At 46.0% G+C, this 16,051-nt stretch overlaps 1 protein-coding gene across 3 annotated transcripts in view; it reads right to left on the bottom strand.

The window, feature by feature from the left end:
• Nucleotides 1–732: 732 nt before the first annotated feature.
• Nucleotides 733–16,051, bottom strand: part of LOC119391925 (uncharacterized) — a 129,948-nt gene continuing 114,629 nt past the window's right edge. For all 3 annotated transcript variants that reach the window (XM_049414472.1, XM_049414471.1, XM_049414481.1), the window contains one exon: nucleotides 733–1,023. In XM_049414472.1, coding sequence (XP_049270429.1) covers nucleotides 924–1,023 — 100 coding nt within the window. In that variant the 3' untranslated portion in view covers nucleotides 733–923. The remainder of the gene's footprint in view (nucleotides 1,024–16,051) is intronic.

The raw sequence follows: 16,051 nt of genomic DNA on the forward strand, positions 1-16,051 counted from the left end.
AAATGATTACTACTTCAGTTAATTAAATTGATGTCATCAAAGTGCTTTCAAGGGATCTAATGATTTTTAGCTGGTGTGGCTAGAGCGTAGTCCGGCTACCTGATTGTCTTTGGGCCATCTGGCAGCACTGGTCGTGACACCCTTTGTCCAGTTGAGCACCATATTAGGTCGAAGTCGTTGACTCGGACGTCGCCTCTTCTTAACGTGACGTGCAAACATGAGAGACACGCGTGAAACTGCAGAAATAATAACTTGAATAATAAATAATAACCTTGAACTCGGACATTATACTCAAGGTGTCTGCCATAGTGCGAGTCTGCGTGCTCCGACAAAAAGCGGTTCCGCCGGACGTTTTGCGAACCTCGATTTTGTCTACATCAGTACTATTTGATCCCAGCACTAGAGAGATTCGCTGTAAAAGAAAATAAGACACTAACGCGACAATGAAACCTGTGCCCTCGCAATCACGAGCGCCACTCTAGCAGTATATGCCAGGAAAAGCCAACGGCAAGCAAGAAGCTTTGTGGGGCTCACACACGAGGACACCACACACAAGAGACGTCCGGATGTAATAGCAACCAGAAGTTCCAATAATGTGCTTTTTAGGAAATGAATTCACCTTGCAGTAGCAGAGAGATTCACTGGCACAGCTGCGCTGGCATTCTGCTTGCTGCCGTGGCAGAAAGAAAATGCTGCCAACATAGGCTGGCATCTGACACTATACTGCTCTCGTGAGAAATATACAAAAATGTTCTTTTATTTTTCACACCGCAAAAAGAATGTACAAAACTTGCATTCCTTTTTGGAAATACACCGGAGTGACTTCCGCAGGTGGTTCACAGCAAACATTAAAAAAAAAAAAAGGCACTTAGGCTGCTGCCGAAGGTGCTACAGACTCAACAGCTCCATGCTGCTTTCTGTAATCACCGGAGGGGTTTAGTTGGCGACGTGACATGGATTAAGCACTGACCGAGGCTATCGTGCAGACCTGCGATTTGCCGTTTGCCCACAATCAGGAGGTCCCTGTAAGGAAAAAGCCACCACAAAAGGAGCTGAATACAAATGCTTTTACAAACACTGCATGCATTTGAAAAGGGCCCCGACACATTTTTTGATAATCATAAACTTACCCGATTACTAGACTAGATTGCCTCACAAATATCCAGCTGAAGAAGGATAGCTTGGGCTACTTGGCCTGCCTCATGTCGCCCCACGTGCTATAATGTAGATCACCCCCGGTGAGTAATCGGTGCACGCGACAAGAGGGCTTATTGCGGCCCATCGCAACACCCCGTGGCAGATTAGATTAGGGGGTTTTACGCACAAAAACCGCAATACGAATATTAGGCAAGCCTCAGTGAGAAAGTCGTGTCGATTATGACCTCCTGGAGCTTTTTTTACCTAAATCTAAGTACACGAGTGCCTTTGCATTTCGCCCACAAGCTACGGTATCAGAGTATATGGTGCATACTAGCTTCGACCTGCACAATTTCAATTACTTCTATGTAAAGACAGCTTGCAAGGCACGTTAAAGAGTGCTTGTGTGCACGACAAGCAATACATGTGGTTTTGGAGACAGTATGCAAAGACGAGTAATGTTGTAGTGGGCTCAGTATGAGACAACAGATCGACTCAGGCATGTACCGTTTGAAATAGCACATATGAAGTATGCCAAGTGCAGTTCATGGGGGTTCAGAAGAAAACATGAGGGCAAAGGAAAAAAATAGAGCAAATAAACACTTTCTTAGAAAATGCAGACATGTATACAATGTTCTTGCAGGAAAGAAATCAGCCAATATCTCGTGGGCCCGCTTTCTCCCACTTTCTGCGTAGCTAGTGAAGTGGTGAAGAAGAAATCTTTTGTACTTTTTTATATGAGATCAAGTTACCCGCTGCACGCAGTGCAATAATATCCACTCATGATCACAGGGGCCTCTTGAAACAGATCAGCAACATTTCCTCAATATACTCAGCAAGTGTTCATGGGCGTCGGCAGGATTTTTTCCTTGGGGGGTGCAAACCCGTGCTGCATCGCAGCTGGGGGAGGGGGCGAGAGCTGACATATAGCTAGGGTGGGGGGCAAGTGCCGGTGTGGCTTGAGGGGGGCAAGTGCCCCTTTTGCACCCCCCTGCCTACGACCATGCAAGTGTTGCTGTTGTGTCAGCGGCCTTGTGTATTGTGTCGGCAACCCTATGACATGAGTGGGGCGACCTATTAAAAAGGGTACAGCCCCAATAGCATAAACATAATCGAGTGCGAATAACTGTGCCGGACTTGCTTGGCGTAACTTACAGTGTAACAGTTGCGAAGTAGCAACTATGTAACACACAGTGTACCGCAAGTGAGCGGGCAATAAAAACATAGTAAGTGGCGACGAAGCAAACCAGCGAGACGTAGCAAGTGGCTATTGATGTAGTACAGCGAGATGGCAGCAACACCAACATTGGGCAACGTGGGAAAATCTGGCTTTTACATTTTCCTGTGCTGCCCTCTGCCGCTTTGGTAGGGGCCAGGACAACTGGTACCGCCAGAAAGCCTCCGAGATCAAAGGGCGTTTCGTGACTTTTCCGCTAGGGGAAAAGTGCATGCACCGTGGCATTGCGAAAAAGGCGGATCTGCACCAGGCTCCGGTGAGGTGGCATGGTCTTTGTCCGTTGAAAGGCTCGAATTTTATTTCGAAGCAAGTTACATAACCATGGAAGAACTTGTGTGGCGTGCTGTGCACAGTATATGGTCCACCAACGTGCGCAGTCATTCGTTCCCTGTGCTCACCGGCTCTGCCGTCGGCAACCAGCGTAGCGACGAATCATCCAGAATCATGACGAATCATCCAGAAACTGTCAGACTCCAAGTCATACGTCAGAGTGCAATGATTCCAGTTTGGCAAGCGTGACCAGCGGCCCGACGAGAGCATTGCTGATTATATCGCCGAGCTTCGTCAACTGTCAAAGCATTGCAACTTTGGGACTACATTAGAGGCACTTGTGGTGTCTTGACTTCTCTGTTGTGTTCGTGTTTTGCACACCCTGTCTTTTTATCATGAATACCTACCAACTAGCTCAGCCCCCTGTTATTCTATACATTAGAAGGTATGCCCCATGAGAGCTTGTTCTGTGCTCCGGGATGACGCCTTACGACAGCTTCTTTCTGAGCCTGAGTTAACCTTTGCGGTGGCCCAACGAAATGTGTTGGCAGTATAAGGACGAGAAAATTCAGGGGTAGGGAGGGGGAGCGGCAGAGCTATGCAGCATTCAGAAAGCAGCAGCAGCAGCAGCGAAGCCTAAGCCAGACAGTAAACAACAGACGACGAGCAAATATTTTCGTTGTGGAGGACATCATGTGCCAGACACGAGTCCATTTTGGCACATGCAATGCCACTATCGCAAAAAGCATGGGCACACTGTGAAGGCTTGCCGGCGGAAAGCTCAGCATTACTCAACACCCTGGACGGAAGGCAGCAGGCAAGCCGGTCAGTGTCGCGGTGTTGGAACAACGAACGTGTATGGCGTCTTCCAAATAGCAGCTGAAAGCCTGCATTCCACGTCACTGTCAAAGTTAACGGACAGCCTCTAGAGATGGAAGTTGATTCCGGAGTTGTATGTTCTGCGTCAACGAGAGGACTCTGTAGCGACTGCGGGTGTCCAAGCATAAACTTCAACCATGTGAACTGCAACTTCGAATGCATAGCGAGCAAGAAGTGAAGGTGCTAGACTCGGTGACAGTTCGAGTCAACTACAAGGGCAGGCAGGAGCGGCTACATCTTGTCGGACTGGTTGGTTCAAGACTCTCGGGATTGAATTGAAGGTTCATCAGCTGAGGATGAATAATGTCTTTCAACCTGGTCTGGGGAAGAGCCAAGGGCTACCAGTAATGGGTGGAAATGCAACCCAATGCTCAAACCAGATTTTTCAAGCCCCGGCCTATTCCCTTCGCTCTGCTTCCACGAGTAGATGACACCCTGAATAAGCTTATCGGGCAAGGTATTCTTGAGCCTGTCCGACCATAGAGTTTCATACAATAACCTAGAGAGGAAACTGGCGCTGCAATCGTTCAACCACCATGGGAATAATGGGAAGTACAGGCTTCGGACTGGATTTCATAAGCTAGCGAACTATCTACGGATCTTTTTCTACAGTTTCAGTTTCGTTCTTTGCGAGGCATGGGCAGTGGGCTGCGTTTTAAAGCACTCAAGCAGTGCCTTTGTTGTTTAAAGAGGCTGAAGACCGCTATATCTATTGGTTTGCTGCGACATTTCAGCTTTACAGGTTGTATTTGACAGTTTTAGCAAAGCGTCGTGCACTCACCGCTGCGCATAGATGTAGCGTCCCATGCCAGTGCAGGAAAGTGCAGAGTCCACGTTTTGTGATAAGCGCTACTTGTCAAAACTCTTTCAAATAGACTGCAAAACGACGGCGAAGCTAAGTAGACGCACCGTCATGCTCCTCTGACTTCACTTCACAACAAAATTAGAGATGCATTGGGGGCAGACCACTTGGACAGACGCACCTGGCATCGCAGCAGACGATACATTGTTTCTCACTCAATACAGTACTGTTTTTTCCATAAATAGATCATGCGTACTTTCGAGGGAAAAACAAGCGTGTCTGTTTTAAGTGTTGTAAACAAAATAATTCATTATATTGCGATGCCAAATCTGGAACACAAGTGCAGAATAATGCATACCCTGGTGGTTGAATTTGTTCAGGTTCCAGTTCTATCTCATGGTTATGCAAACTTTTTGCAGTAAGTTTTACATACAAAAGAATGAAGCAAGTTTTAATTGGAAATAACTTCATATCGCTTTGTTTTACACTCTGCAAACAAGCATCGCGAATCTCAAGAACCTAATCCATCCGAAGCAAATCCGAAGCCTGTACTTCCCATCATTCCCATGGTGGTTGAAGCGCTGCTCAAGGAGCCCGCGTAGACACTAGCACCAGATTCCCCTATAGGTATTATTGTAAGAAACTCTATGTGTTCGACATTCTGAGTCGGCCACACCTATAGTGCCGGTAGTCAAGAAGGATGGCAGTATCCGAATTTGTGGGGACTATAAGAGTACCTTGAACCCCGTCATTCGTTGGGAGACGTATTCCTTGCCAACACTGGAAGAACTGTTCGCAAAGCTAGCTCGCTGTTCCAAGTTCTCCAAACTTGATTTTGACTAAGCATAGTTGCTGACAAAGAAACAGCTGATCTTTTGACAATGTCAACTCATTAAGGACTCTTTCGAGTAACATGCCTACAGTTCAGAGTAGCAGTAGCTGTTGCTATATTTCAGCTGTACACGGAAGAGCTACTTCAAGGTCTCGAAGGAGTGCATGCAAGTCTATTAGATGATATTTTCGTTAGCGGCAAGGATGAAGAAGAGCACAATGCACGCCTTGAAGCAGTGCTACAATGTATAGACAATGATGGCATGTGACTAAATCAAGAGAAATATTCGAAGAGAATAACCAGGAGAAGAAAGGCATTTGTATCGTGTCCAGTGTAGCACAGATTTTATGTGACATCTTTTTATCTCATATTGACCAGGCACTACAATGTGTATCTACTTCATCTCATCCTTTTAATGTTTTTAGGAATTCGATGATTTTTTTTTATTGTTTTAGACAAGATGTGCCCTGTGCGTAACCAAGAATTGGTAACTTCATTTTAGATGCCTGTAAGACAAATGCTAAAGGACTAACTTTCAATCACGAGCTTCCCACCGATAATTCTTTGCAATTTTTAGATATTAGCAGGCTGTGAAAACTGATCACGTCTGTTGTGCTTACTTGCCTCGCAGTAAAAAGGCACTGTTGCCATATGATTCCACGCATTCTAAAACTGTTAAGCGTGGCATTGCTCTGCATTTCCTTCAGTCTGTGCTGCGCAGGTCGTGCCCAAATTTCCGGTGGCCAACGCGGCCCATATTTCTTGTTAAAATTAGTGCAAATGTGAAAATTCTGAAGCTGGTCGAGCATTTTGGGGCAAAGTGGCACCATTTCAGCAAATTTTGCGGTTGTAGCTCAGTTTGGCACAAAAATTAGGAATTTATCAAATTGGCGTAATTGGTGCAGCTGTTGCACCCCTGCATGTTTGCTTGGTTCTGCAGATATGGAGGCAACTGCAGATGGGAATTTACTGCTTTTTTACAGAAGGCCACATGCCAATGATAGACACCGTAAAACCCGAGACTCTGGCACAGTTTGGCGCCATTTACGTGGATTTTATCGGGATGGCGCAGTAAATTCGATTTGGCGCACTTTGACGCAGTTGGCGCAGGAGTGGAATCACTGTACAAACTAGTACAGTGATTCCACTCCTGCGCCAACTGTGTCAAAGTGCACCAAATTGGATTTACTGCGCCATCCTGCAGTAGCTGTTCATTCGACTTGACATTCATAGTTTGTTATACATATATATAGGTAAGTAGATTTCAGCACTTCGACAAGCTTGCGTATGTTTTAGAAGTTTATTAATATTTATTTACTGCTCTCACGTATTGCTCTTTGCCTCAAGCAAAAGTTCATTAACATGTCGTACCTTCTCCAAATTCTGTGCACTTTGAAGCTTGGAAAAGATTACAGTAAAGCCCCTTTATTTCGAAGTCACTAGGACTGCAAGAAATTTTCTTATTAAAGGGCTAATAAACAGGCCCAGACTCATCTTTTAACACCTCCCAAACAAGCTTGCTCATTCATTCAGAAGGCCGCAGTGATCACATTTTACGAATATCAGAGCGCTGCATGCCACGCAGACACCCTATTTCAAATAACAATTCCTGCCCCCCTTTCCTGTGCCTGACCAGTCCTTTTCTCCCACTAACTGTCGGCCATGGGCAACGCTGCGTACCACTGACCTCGTCGATTGGTTCTCCGCACTATGATACTCCGCACTATGATACTGTGCCTTGGCCCTTACGGTGATGTGGTTTTGGCTGCGCAGTTGTTGCGCCTGTCACATATTTGTTTACCTCGTCATTGCCTCACACCAACATTTGCCTCGCACCACGCTTCCTCACTGTGCCACCTGCAAGCAAATGACACGACCAGCACGTGGAGGAAGCCTTGCTCGGTTGTTGGCTGCACGCCTATAACGCAATCGCAGACGTGGTGTTATGTTGCCGATGTAGGTGCAGTCATGACGACGGGTTAGACCTACCCTCTGAGTGACGAAGAAAAGTGGAGAGGCCAAGCGAGAAACCGAAACCAGCCGAAAATTATTGTTCTGTCTCCTGTTACTTCCTTATTAATGCACTCATTTGCAAATTTCTTGCCGCAGCATGTTCCCATCAGACAAGTGTGCAGCGCAAAGTCCTGTCTGTCTTTCTTGTCCCGTGTGCTCGCGCTGTTTCCGAAGATGAAGTGTGCAGTTATCTCTTCATCACAAATTTTGGACCATGGGGTTCTGGCCCTTCAAGCAGGTTTTCAAATCACTAGAACATACGAAAAGCAGAATCCCGGCAAAAATTCAGCATTGGCCCAGCAAGGCATGCCTCACTCCCACACGATAACAGAACAAATACAATGACAAGGTCGGGAGCGGCACAAACACGACGAAACCTTGCTGCATAGACACTCCCACTGCAAACCTGCCTGTACAGTACTGCCCAATAGACGCCCTGACAATGTTGGTATGATCAGCTCCAAGCAGCACGTAACACATTTCAAATAAGTGATGCTAGTTTCTGCTTGGACCACTACACAAGTGCACACACACACACACACACACACACACACACACACACACACACACACACCAAGGAAAGCTGTACGAGTGGTTCACTCTACTACAATGTCAGACACCTGTTCCTTATTAGTTTTGAATTGCTCTTTGGGTTGCCACCATGAAATGTCATGAGAGAGAGCTGAAATATATTCTGCATTTTGGTTAATAGAATGAAAAAGCCTTGTACCGCTTGGTCAATAGGGCTTAATTAAGTAGCAGCCCTGGCAGGTCTGTACTGACGAGGTTTTATTGTAGTGCATGGCATTACGGGATAGGGGTTTATCGATCCGCCCGATTTATCACTGTCAGTTCATCAGCACTTGCTGCTCCCACTTCCAGCCAGCCAATTCTTCAGTTAGTGTCAAGTTAAATGTGATAATTTGTGTGGCATGTTCTCAGTAGATGTTACAGCTGACATCTATGCAAAATCTCGTAGTTTACATGGCCCCATTTGTGAAATTGACACACAACTTGCACACCCATCTTTTGAAATCCTAAAACAAGAAGAAAAAAAAAAGAGTGAACAATTTACATGAGTAAATGTGGTATTTACTGCACTAATTTTTACTTTAGAACGCTTTTTTGTACAAATGTACTCTCCAGGGCCAGAAACAAAGCAGGCTAGTTGTCATGATTGTACATAATGTGCAATGGTGACTTTGCTTTGTTGTGTGAAAACTCTAGTAGCTGACGTACTTTGTTCCTTAGAGACACCAGCTTAGATAATGAAAGATCGCCAAAGGGATGGGGGAGTGGGCAAGGAGCATATGAAAATGCTGCTAAGAAAAGCAGTTGCTGCCTTGAAGACACTACACAGAACTGGTTCAAATGACATTCCTTGCTCGACGATTTCCAATTGCTTGAAGCCTTCATCTTCCCCGACTTTCTCAGATTTGCTCAAATAAACTTTTTTTCAAATTTAAGGCCTGCCTGTAAAGTAAGGCGCAATCTCCCAAAGATCTTTACATTGCTGATGCAGCAGAAGTAACAGTTTGCAAGTATCAATGAAGCAAACGAAATGCAGCAACAACTACAAGAGAAAATATCAACACTACTCACAGCCCAATTTAGTGTTAACACGCTGCAAAATCTTAAGTGCCCTCAAAATCTTAAGTAAATAATTAATACAACACTGCAAAAACACTCCGCTATTACAAGCATAAGTCATACATTTAAAAATTTCACACTGGTAACCATTTACACCTAACAATTTAAAACTCTACTACATTCATTAAACATGCAATGATCCGACAAAATACATGTTAAGTACTGCATATTACATATTTGTCAACTTTTTTAGATTTTCTACCTCTGTCAACAATCTTAGAGAAAAAGTTGCATAAACACAGAGTTTCGACAATTTGCAATGACATACTGTGTCTTTATTGTCTTCCTCAGTAGTAAAGTTCATCGTAAGCTGTATCCTGTGCCTCTACTCAGGTAACAATTTCATAACTGTTCAAAGCTGGTGGGGACCCCTCTTAAAGGGCCCCTCACCAGGTTTGACAATTTTGAGCTGACGAGCGCAATCCATGCACTAGGCGTTCACCATTACGTCTGCCAAAATTTGCAACGCTACGCGCCGCGTAAATGGGTCAAATTTCAAGCTGAACGCTGCTTGCCCTTCTTCTCGCGTCCACGCGCCCAGAGAATGAGGGGATGACGTGCATGAGGGAACGGCCCTACGTAGATAGTAGTGCTGTGACGTCGCTCCTCTACGTAGACGAGTGTGCTCTGACGTCGCCAACAGTAGCACGTGACACTGCGATAATTATTTGACACAACGCGTAGTTTTTGTAATTTGTTGCTTGAGTGGATGAATAAAACTTGAGAGCAATAATAAAACACACAAACGGAATGTGTGCGTTTTCTTTTTTTAATTTTTACTGCGAATCGCAGCGAGATTCGAGACTAATCTACCTCCGTTTCGCACGCGTTCGTGTTCTCGCGCTTTGCGCATCGTGCAGACGCCACCCTTTACAACGAAACTAATTTTCTACCGCGTTCCAGCGCTCATTAGGCTCATTTATCCTCCCGCGTCTAACTAGATGTTCATGCGGCACACCGCTAGTCTCGCGTCCGTACAAATGTTGCAGCTTTCGTGCTCAGTAAAAGCTTGAAAGCCAAGTGATCGGCGAGGGCGCATTCGGCATAACTTGCAGAGATGAAGCGCAAAGAACGCCGCCACAACACCGCTCGCGTCTCGGGGGCTCGGGCTGGTTCGGGCGCGTCATGCGCTCGTGACATTCTGTGCGCATGACGTGTTCATGCGTATGCGTTATGTGATCCTTCCACTCGCGTGCCGAAGAGGGCAGGGAAGGGATTTGGCTTGCGAAGGCTACGCGGGGCGAGCGGCGAGGGTTTGCAGCTCGCCTCCTCGCATCATGGTTTCGCGCCGCTACAAATTATTGTTTTTCTCAGCTTCTAACCGACCGATTAGAAAAATTCTTGTGGCATAATGCTCTTTATTGGGCTCGCAACAACTTGCAATGTGTAACTAAAATTCGTTAGGTAACCTGGTGAGGGGCCCTTTAAAGGGGCCATGACACGGTCGCCCAAAGATTTGTGGTTTTCAGTGAAAACTAGAAGTAGAGGGTCTATTATGCCTATACGGATTTCAAAAGTGGGCCGTAAAAGACTATTTCAGTGCAAAACAAGACCTAGAAGTTGTTGGCTGTAAAGCACATTCACCGTCTGCGACTGCCATTTTGCTATGGTGCGTATGACGTCATGTGCACCACGAAATGAGGCCGTCATCTTCTACCAAAGTTTCAGCCGCTGCAAATCGTTCAATTTCAGTGCCAAGCTGAAGAAAGCTCAAATATCTCGATATCACATGCAGCGGACCACGGAACAATATCGTTCGCCACAATGCAGAGGCTTGCACAACTAGCTGCTTGTTACGTCACGGCTCGCGAGTGCACCAGTGTTGCCTGACTCTCGGGCCGCTCACGTGTTTGTAAAATATTTGATTATAAGTTAAGTACTCGATCAAATGCGCTAAAATTTCGCCAGCTTATTTGTGAATGCACAAGGATTAATCCACATAACAGAGATTATTATGGAAAATTGGGAGTCATAGCCCCTTTAAAGGGACACTACTGGCAAATACAACGGAACCCCGATTATACGATTTTGAGGGGGCCACGCAAAACCATTGCATAATCCGGCCGTTGTATACTTGAAAAACTAAGAAAATGGGCAGTGACACTCAGCCTTCCCCAGAAAACGTGCACAGACCGCTTGAATAAGTTCGCAGCACAAACCTGCACTGCTCCAAGAAAGTTAAATCGAATTATTCAAGAAAATGACAGAAAATAACAGCCAAGCATTTAAATGGAAAAGGTGTGAGTGAATCGTTATTCTCACATTAAAAAAAAAAAGAAATCGAATCTAACGCTCATCTTTGCAATAAAAAATCGAGTAAGAAAATGAAACCAAAGCCAGCAGTGGTAACAGCCTCCCTTCAGAGTGGTCAGATGCAGTGTCACTGCACTTACAAAATGGCGACAGAGCACATTTTGTTGCGAGTTCACATAGATTCAGTGATCTCTGTGTGTTGTATGTGATTGTAATGAAGAGCAATTGGTGATGTGCCGTTTTCATTATGAAAGCTTGCATCAAGGATACATTATTTGGCACCAAAGATAGCTGTGACGCACACCGCCTTAGTGTGGTCGAGGCCTGGACTGTTAGTAGTGCCAACAAGGGGAAGAATTCAGCTGCATGTTGACCAGTAAAAGTTTTTACAGGCCGAAACAGGAAAATATCCGGTCAAGAAGGGCTGCCTTGTTGATAGTCTCATGCAAATCCGCGTAGATTGAGCTTGCCTGGGTAGCGGTTCTTGAATACGCATGTGATCGAGGCGTATCCACAAGCGATCTTAACACCAGGAAAACTTGATCGCTGCGGAAAATGAACTGCCAGGTGAACGAATTTCCAATTTTACGAAGGGAAATTATGCTTGTCTTTTTTCTTCGTTCTAAATATCAGTACAGGGGCACATCGATTTTACATTAAGAATCTGTTTTTGCATCCCGATGATTTTTTATACTGAACCAGTGAAAATTTGGTGCATGTTTAGAGTAAAATGTGAACATGCAAGAGTAAAAATGTTTTTTTTTTTTTTCCTGGATGGTACCAGAGAGGCATCATAGGAGGTGGGGTCTGCATAAAATTGTGTTGTACAATCGAGGTTTTCAATATGTTATTCCTATAAGGGTTTTGCCGGGACCAAACTGATCCGTCATAAAATGCAGGTCGTCACATAACCGAGGGATGTATAACTGAGGTTCCACTGTATGCATTCAATGGGGATTGTTGAAAGAGCATTATAGAAACCTCATAGTGCTTTTTTTTACATGCCAAGGAAATACTTAGTTCGGAAGAAAATCAAACTTTAGTGGTCCACATGCTGTTAGTGCAATTCAAGCACCAGCCTTGAGCAGGGGCTAGTGTCGCAGAATTCACCATGCCCACCCTCTACTGCCCAACAGCCAGCGCACAAGCCAAGCTGGACAAGCCACATCGTCCTCACGCCCAAGCCAAGCTGGACCAGCCGCATCGTTCTCAAGCGCAATGTCACAAAATTCTTTTTTCCATGAATCAAACTGAAATGCACAAGTTGCATTTTATTCTGTCTTGTAATGCACTGCAATGTTCTTTTTTATCAGTAGTTTGAGTACTTGTGATTATTAGTACTGAGGGCTTACGATGCAACAGGGCTAGTACAGTTGAGCCCACTTATAACGATCCCAGATATAACAATCTATCCATTATAACAACCATATTTTGGTGCACTTACGATTTTCTTATGCTACCCACTGAAACTGCGTCCACATATAGCGAACATTTTTCAAAGCCTCCTACTCATACAACGAACACTTCCGACACAATCGTGGTAAAAATATGGCGCATATGAAGCTAAAAAAAATTTCAAACAGGCATTCAGCATGAGAGAGGTGCACGGTCATGCGTGCCCCGCTGCAGTTTACTTGCGACAAAGGTATCATAGACTGCGGCGAGCACCTCACGTAGATTTCGGATGCTGCGAGCAAGGTCGCTCACTTTCCAGGCGTTTTTTCAGTGTCAGAATGACAGTACAAAAAAAAAAAAGAAATAGGAGGCAGCATGGAGACTTGCGGTCAGCTTTTACACGACAACCTTTTCTGTTGCTGTTCTCTGCACCTACGACCGCTGACAACGAACCAAACAATGCCTTCGAACACAAGAAACCATAAATGCAAGAAGTGATAACTTTTCGTCGCATAAAAGTTCACTGCAACCCTCAACTCGCCGATGATGCAATGTGCCGCAAAAGGTCTTCTGCCTTTCGGTAAAAGCAGAGATTGGTCGATCAATGATAACTTCCGCGCCGCTGCGGCGATGCCTTCACTGATATGCATCAGAAAAGAGCGAAGGCGAGGTGGCGGCTGGCAATGAACATACCATTATGACTCATCGCTGACAACCTTATCACAGACATCTGCAGATATCTGCTCAGCTGTGCGTGTGGTGTAAACTGTGCGGAGTGACGGCAATATGAGCACGTCATGCTGCTGTTCGCAAGTTTGTCACTACTGCGTCGTGCGAGGCCGCTTGCACGTTGCTTGCAAAATGCTTCTCTTTGTCGTGTTGAACGAACAGGCAACTCGCCGCACTGGTGCACGATCCGGAACGAAGCATGCACGAAGAAGGCACAAACGCACACATACATTAGACTGCAAATGGCTCAGCATGTGACGGCGTGAGCCGAGCAGGCGACGTGCTACACGCAACTAGCCAGGGATGATCGGTTACACGTGGCGGTACTGCGCTTCAGTGAAATGGCGTCAGTTCATTGCAAAGGCGGTTTAATTCACCCGTGAGCACGCAGCGGGCGTCGCTTAACACGCGAAAAGACCTAACTTGTCACCTGAGAAGTTTGTTAGCACTTAATAAAAATATGCAGAAAAAAAAACGGTTCGGTCGCTGAGTGCCCATTTTTAAGGGTGAGTCCACATACAACGAACTACTGATATAACGACCAATTATCGCGGCACGAGTTCATTATAAACAGGTTTAACTGTATCAGAATGTCCCACTGGTGGTACACATCATCTCCTACATTGAAGTTTCTTGAATACTGAAGCACTGATATGCGTAATATTGATGTTTTAGACGTTCTCAAGCATTGACCTTTTACTCTTACATAAATTGTTATCCATGGGTGCATCTCTGTCAGCTACCTATCAAGCAAAAGTCAAGACAATCCAAAGCTCGTTTGCTCATATTCACACGAGATTCACATTCTTGGCATGTGTCTTGTCGTTCTTGTTCGCTTCCAACGCCACATGCTGAAGTTTTTGCTGGTTCACCCCAATCTATGAGCTTGGCGCCGCTGGACTGGCGGAAGCACATGGACTTGATTTTAATGCCTCTGTATTCAGCCAAGAACAATACCTAAGCAGAAATGCAAGTTGAATGAAGGACTAGGGAGGGAGTTCCCGTTCGTAAACAAGACAAATTCTGAGTACGATGTCCGCTGTGATAACTGCGGAGCAGGCTTTTCTATCGCCCAAAGTGGACGTCCTGACATTTTCAAACACATCGGCACAGAGAAGCACAAGCAAAGTGTGTCAGCGGCTGCCTCTTCCAGTGCACTAACGAAATTTTTTAGGCAAGAGCATGCTGGTGACAAGGAGCTAAAGCTCAATGCTTCCGAGGGCATGTTTGCATTCCATACCGCTGCAGACAAGCAAAGCTTTTGGTTGATGGACTGCCCCTCAAAATTTCTGCAGAAGCTTTTCAACAAGAAGTTTGCCTGTGAACGCATGAAAGCCGAAGCGATAGCTTTGACCGTGCTCGCGTTTTCCGCAGTAGAGTTGAAGGCTGACCTGCAGAGTGCAAAGTTCGTCTCACTCTTTTGTGATGCATACCTACCAACCTAGCAGCATGAAAATTTGGGAGATCGCAGCAAGGGGAGGGGGGGTTGCATATCGGCAGCAATGTGCACCTTTATGTCAGCCTTGCCACTGTGTCAAACGCTTACATCACAGGCGCACGTGGTACAGAATCCGTACTTGTCATCTTTCCGCAAAGTCACAAAGCATAGAAACTCAGCTGCGCATAAGTCCAGAAACACTTGCAAGTACTTCTTCTTTGCTTTTGACAGCGCCATTGACCTTACAACTGAACTTGCAGAAACACGCAACCCCCACAACCACGTAACAAACACAACTGACGCCTAGGAAGGCGGCGTAGGCCTAGCGTACAAAATGCGCTTGAACTTCCTTCAAAGCCGCTCGTGCTTCAAACGCCTTCTCTAGAAAGATGCCTGCCTGCCGTGCTCATGAAAGACCTGTTTTTAGTGATGGTAGCTAGCGATCCTTGCGGAGGTCGTCCGCAACACACGTCCACATACACAGCCGCCTCGATCGGCAGCAGCGCCGTGGCGCGCACGCTCCACCGAACCAACCGATCTCCATTGGCAGTTGGGGATGTGAACTGGCCGGCGCTGTTACAGGTTTTAAGTTGACAACACGTCACATTAACGCGGACTCTCTCGGAGAGCTCGCATCAATGCTTCCCACCAAAACTATGCGTGGAAGGGGGGCCAAGACAGACAGACGCAAAAGATGTGGTACCTTTTCCCTCACCATCTTTCAGTACACTTTGACCCCACTTGCACGAGGAAGTGCCCGCATTGTGAGGAAAATTCCTGCGAAATTTTCTACATGGTGTGGGCATGCCAAAAAACCCCAAACCTTACCCCACTACCCAACCTTTCGCGGGAGGACTGGGAGGCAGCCCTGCTCGGCTGCTCTAACCTGACGGCCCAGCGGGCCTTGGTCAAGTGGGCCCGGGCCGCGGACAACGTCGATGGGCTCCCGTAAGAGGGAGCCCACCTAGTGTTTGTACAGGGCCACCCCATAAGAACAGCTCCCACCTTCCCTGTAAATAACATCTGTAAATAAATGTTTTTCAGCAGCAGTGAGTGCGTCTCGCGGCCGGCCTTCGCCCAGATGCGCGGTACTATAGTGCTTAGAATGTACTTAGCAGTACTCTATGGTATGCTTACAATGAACGAGAAGTGTAGTGGCGAGTGCTCTTCCGCAGCACCGCAACTGTTGCAGGAGGAAAGGCTGATGTACGCGCGTGATTAAAAAAAAAAACACCTCTGCTGTGGCGGCCACTTTTCGGAAGATTCGAGATAGCATTCGTACAATCGAGAGATTAGGTCAAAATTCGGGAGAGTTGGCAGGTATGGTGATTAGGTCAAAATTCGGGAGAGTTGGCAGGTATGGTGATGCATTGAACCACAAGGATTTGAAGGTGTTTCCAATAATGGTCCATTACT

This window comes from Rhipicephalus sanguineus, chromosome 1, assembly GCF_013339695.2.
Source record: "Rhipicephalus sanguineus isolate Rsan-2018 chromosome 1, BIME_Rsan_1.4, whole genome shotgun sequence".
NCBI classification, from domain to species: domain Eukaryota; kingdom Metazoa; phylum Arthropoda; class Arachnida; order Ixodida; family Ixodidae; genus Rhipicephalus; species Rhipicephalus sanguineus.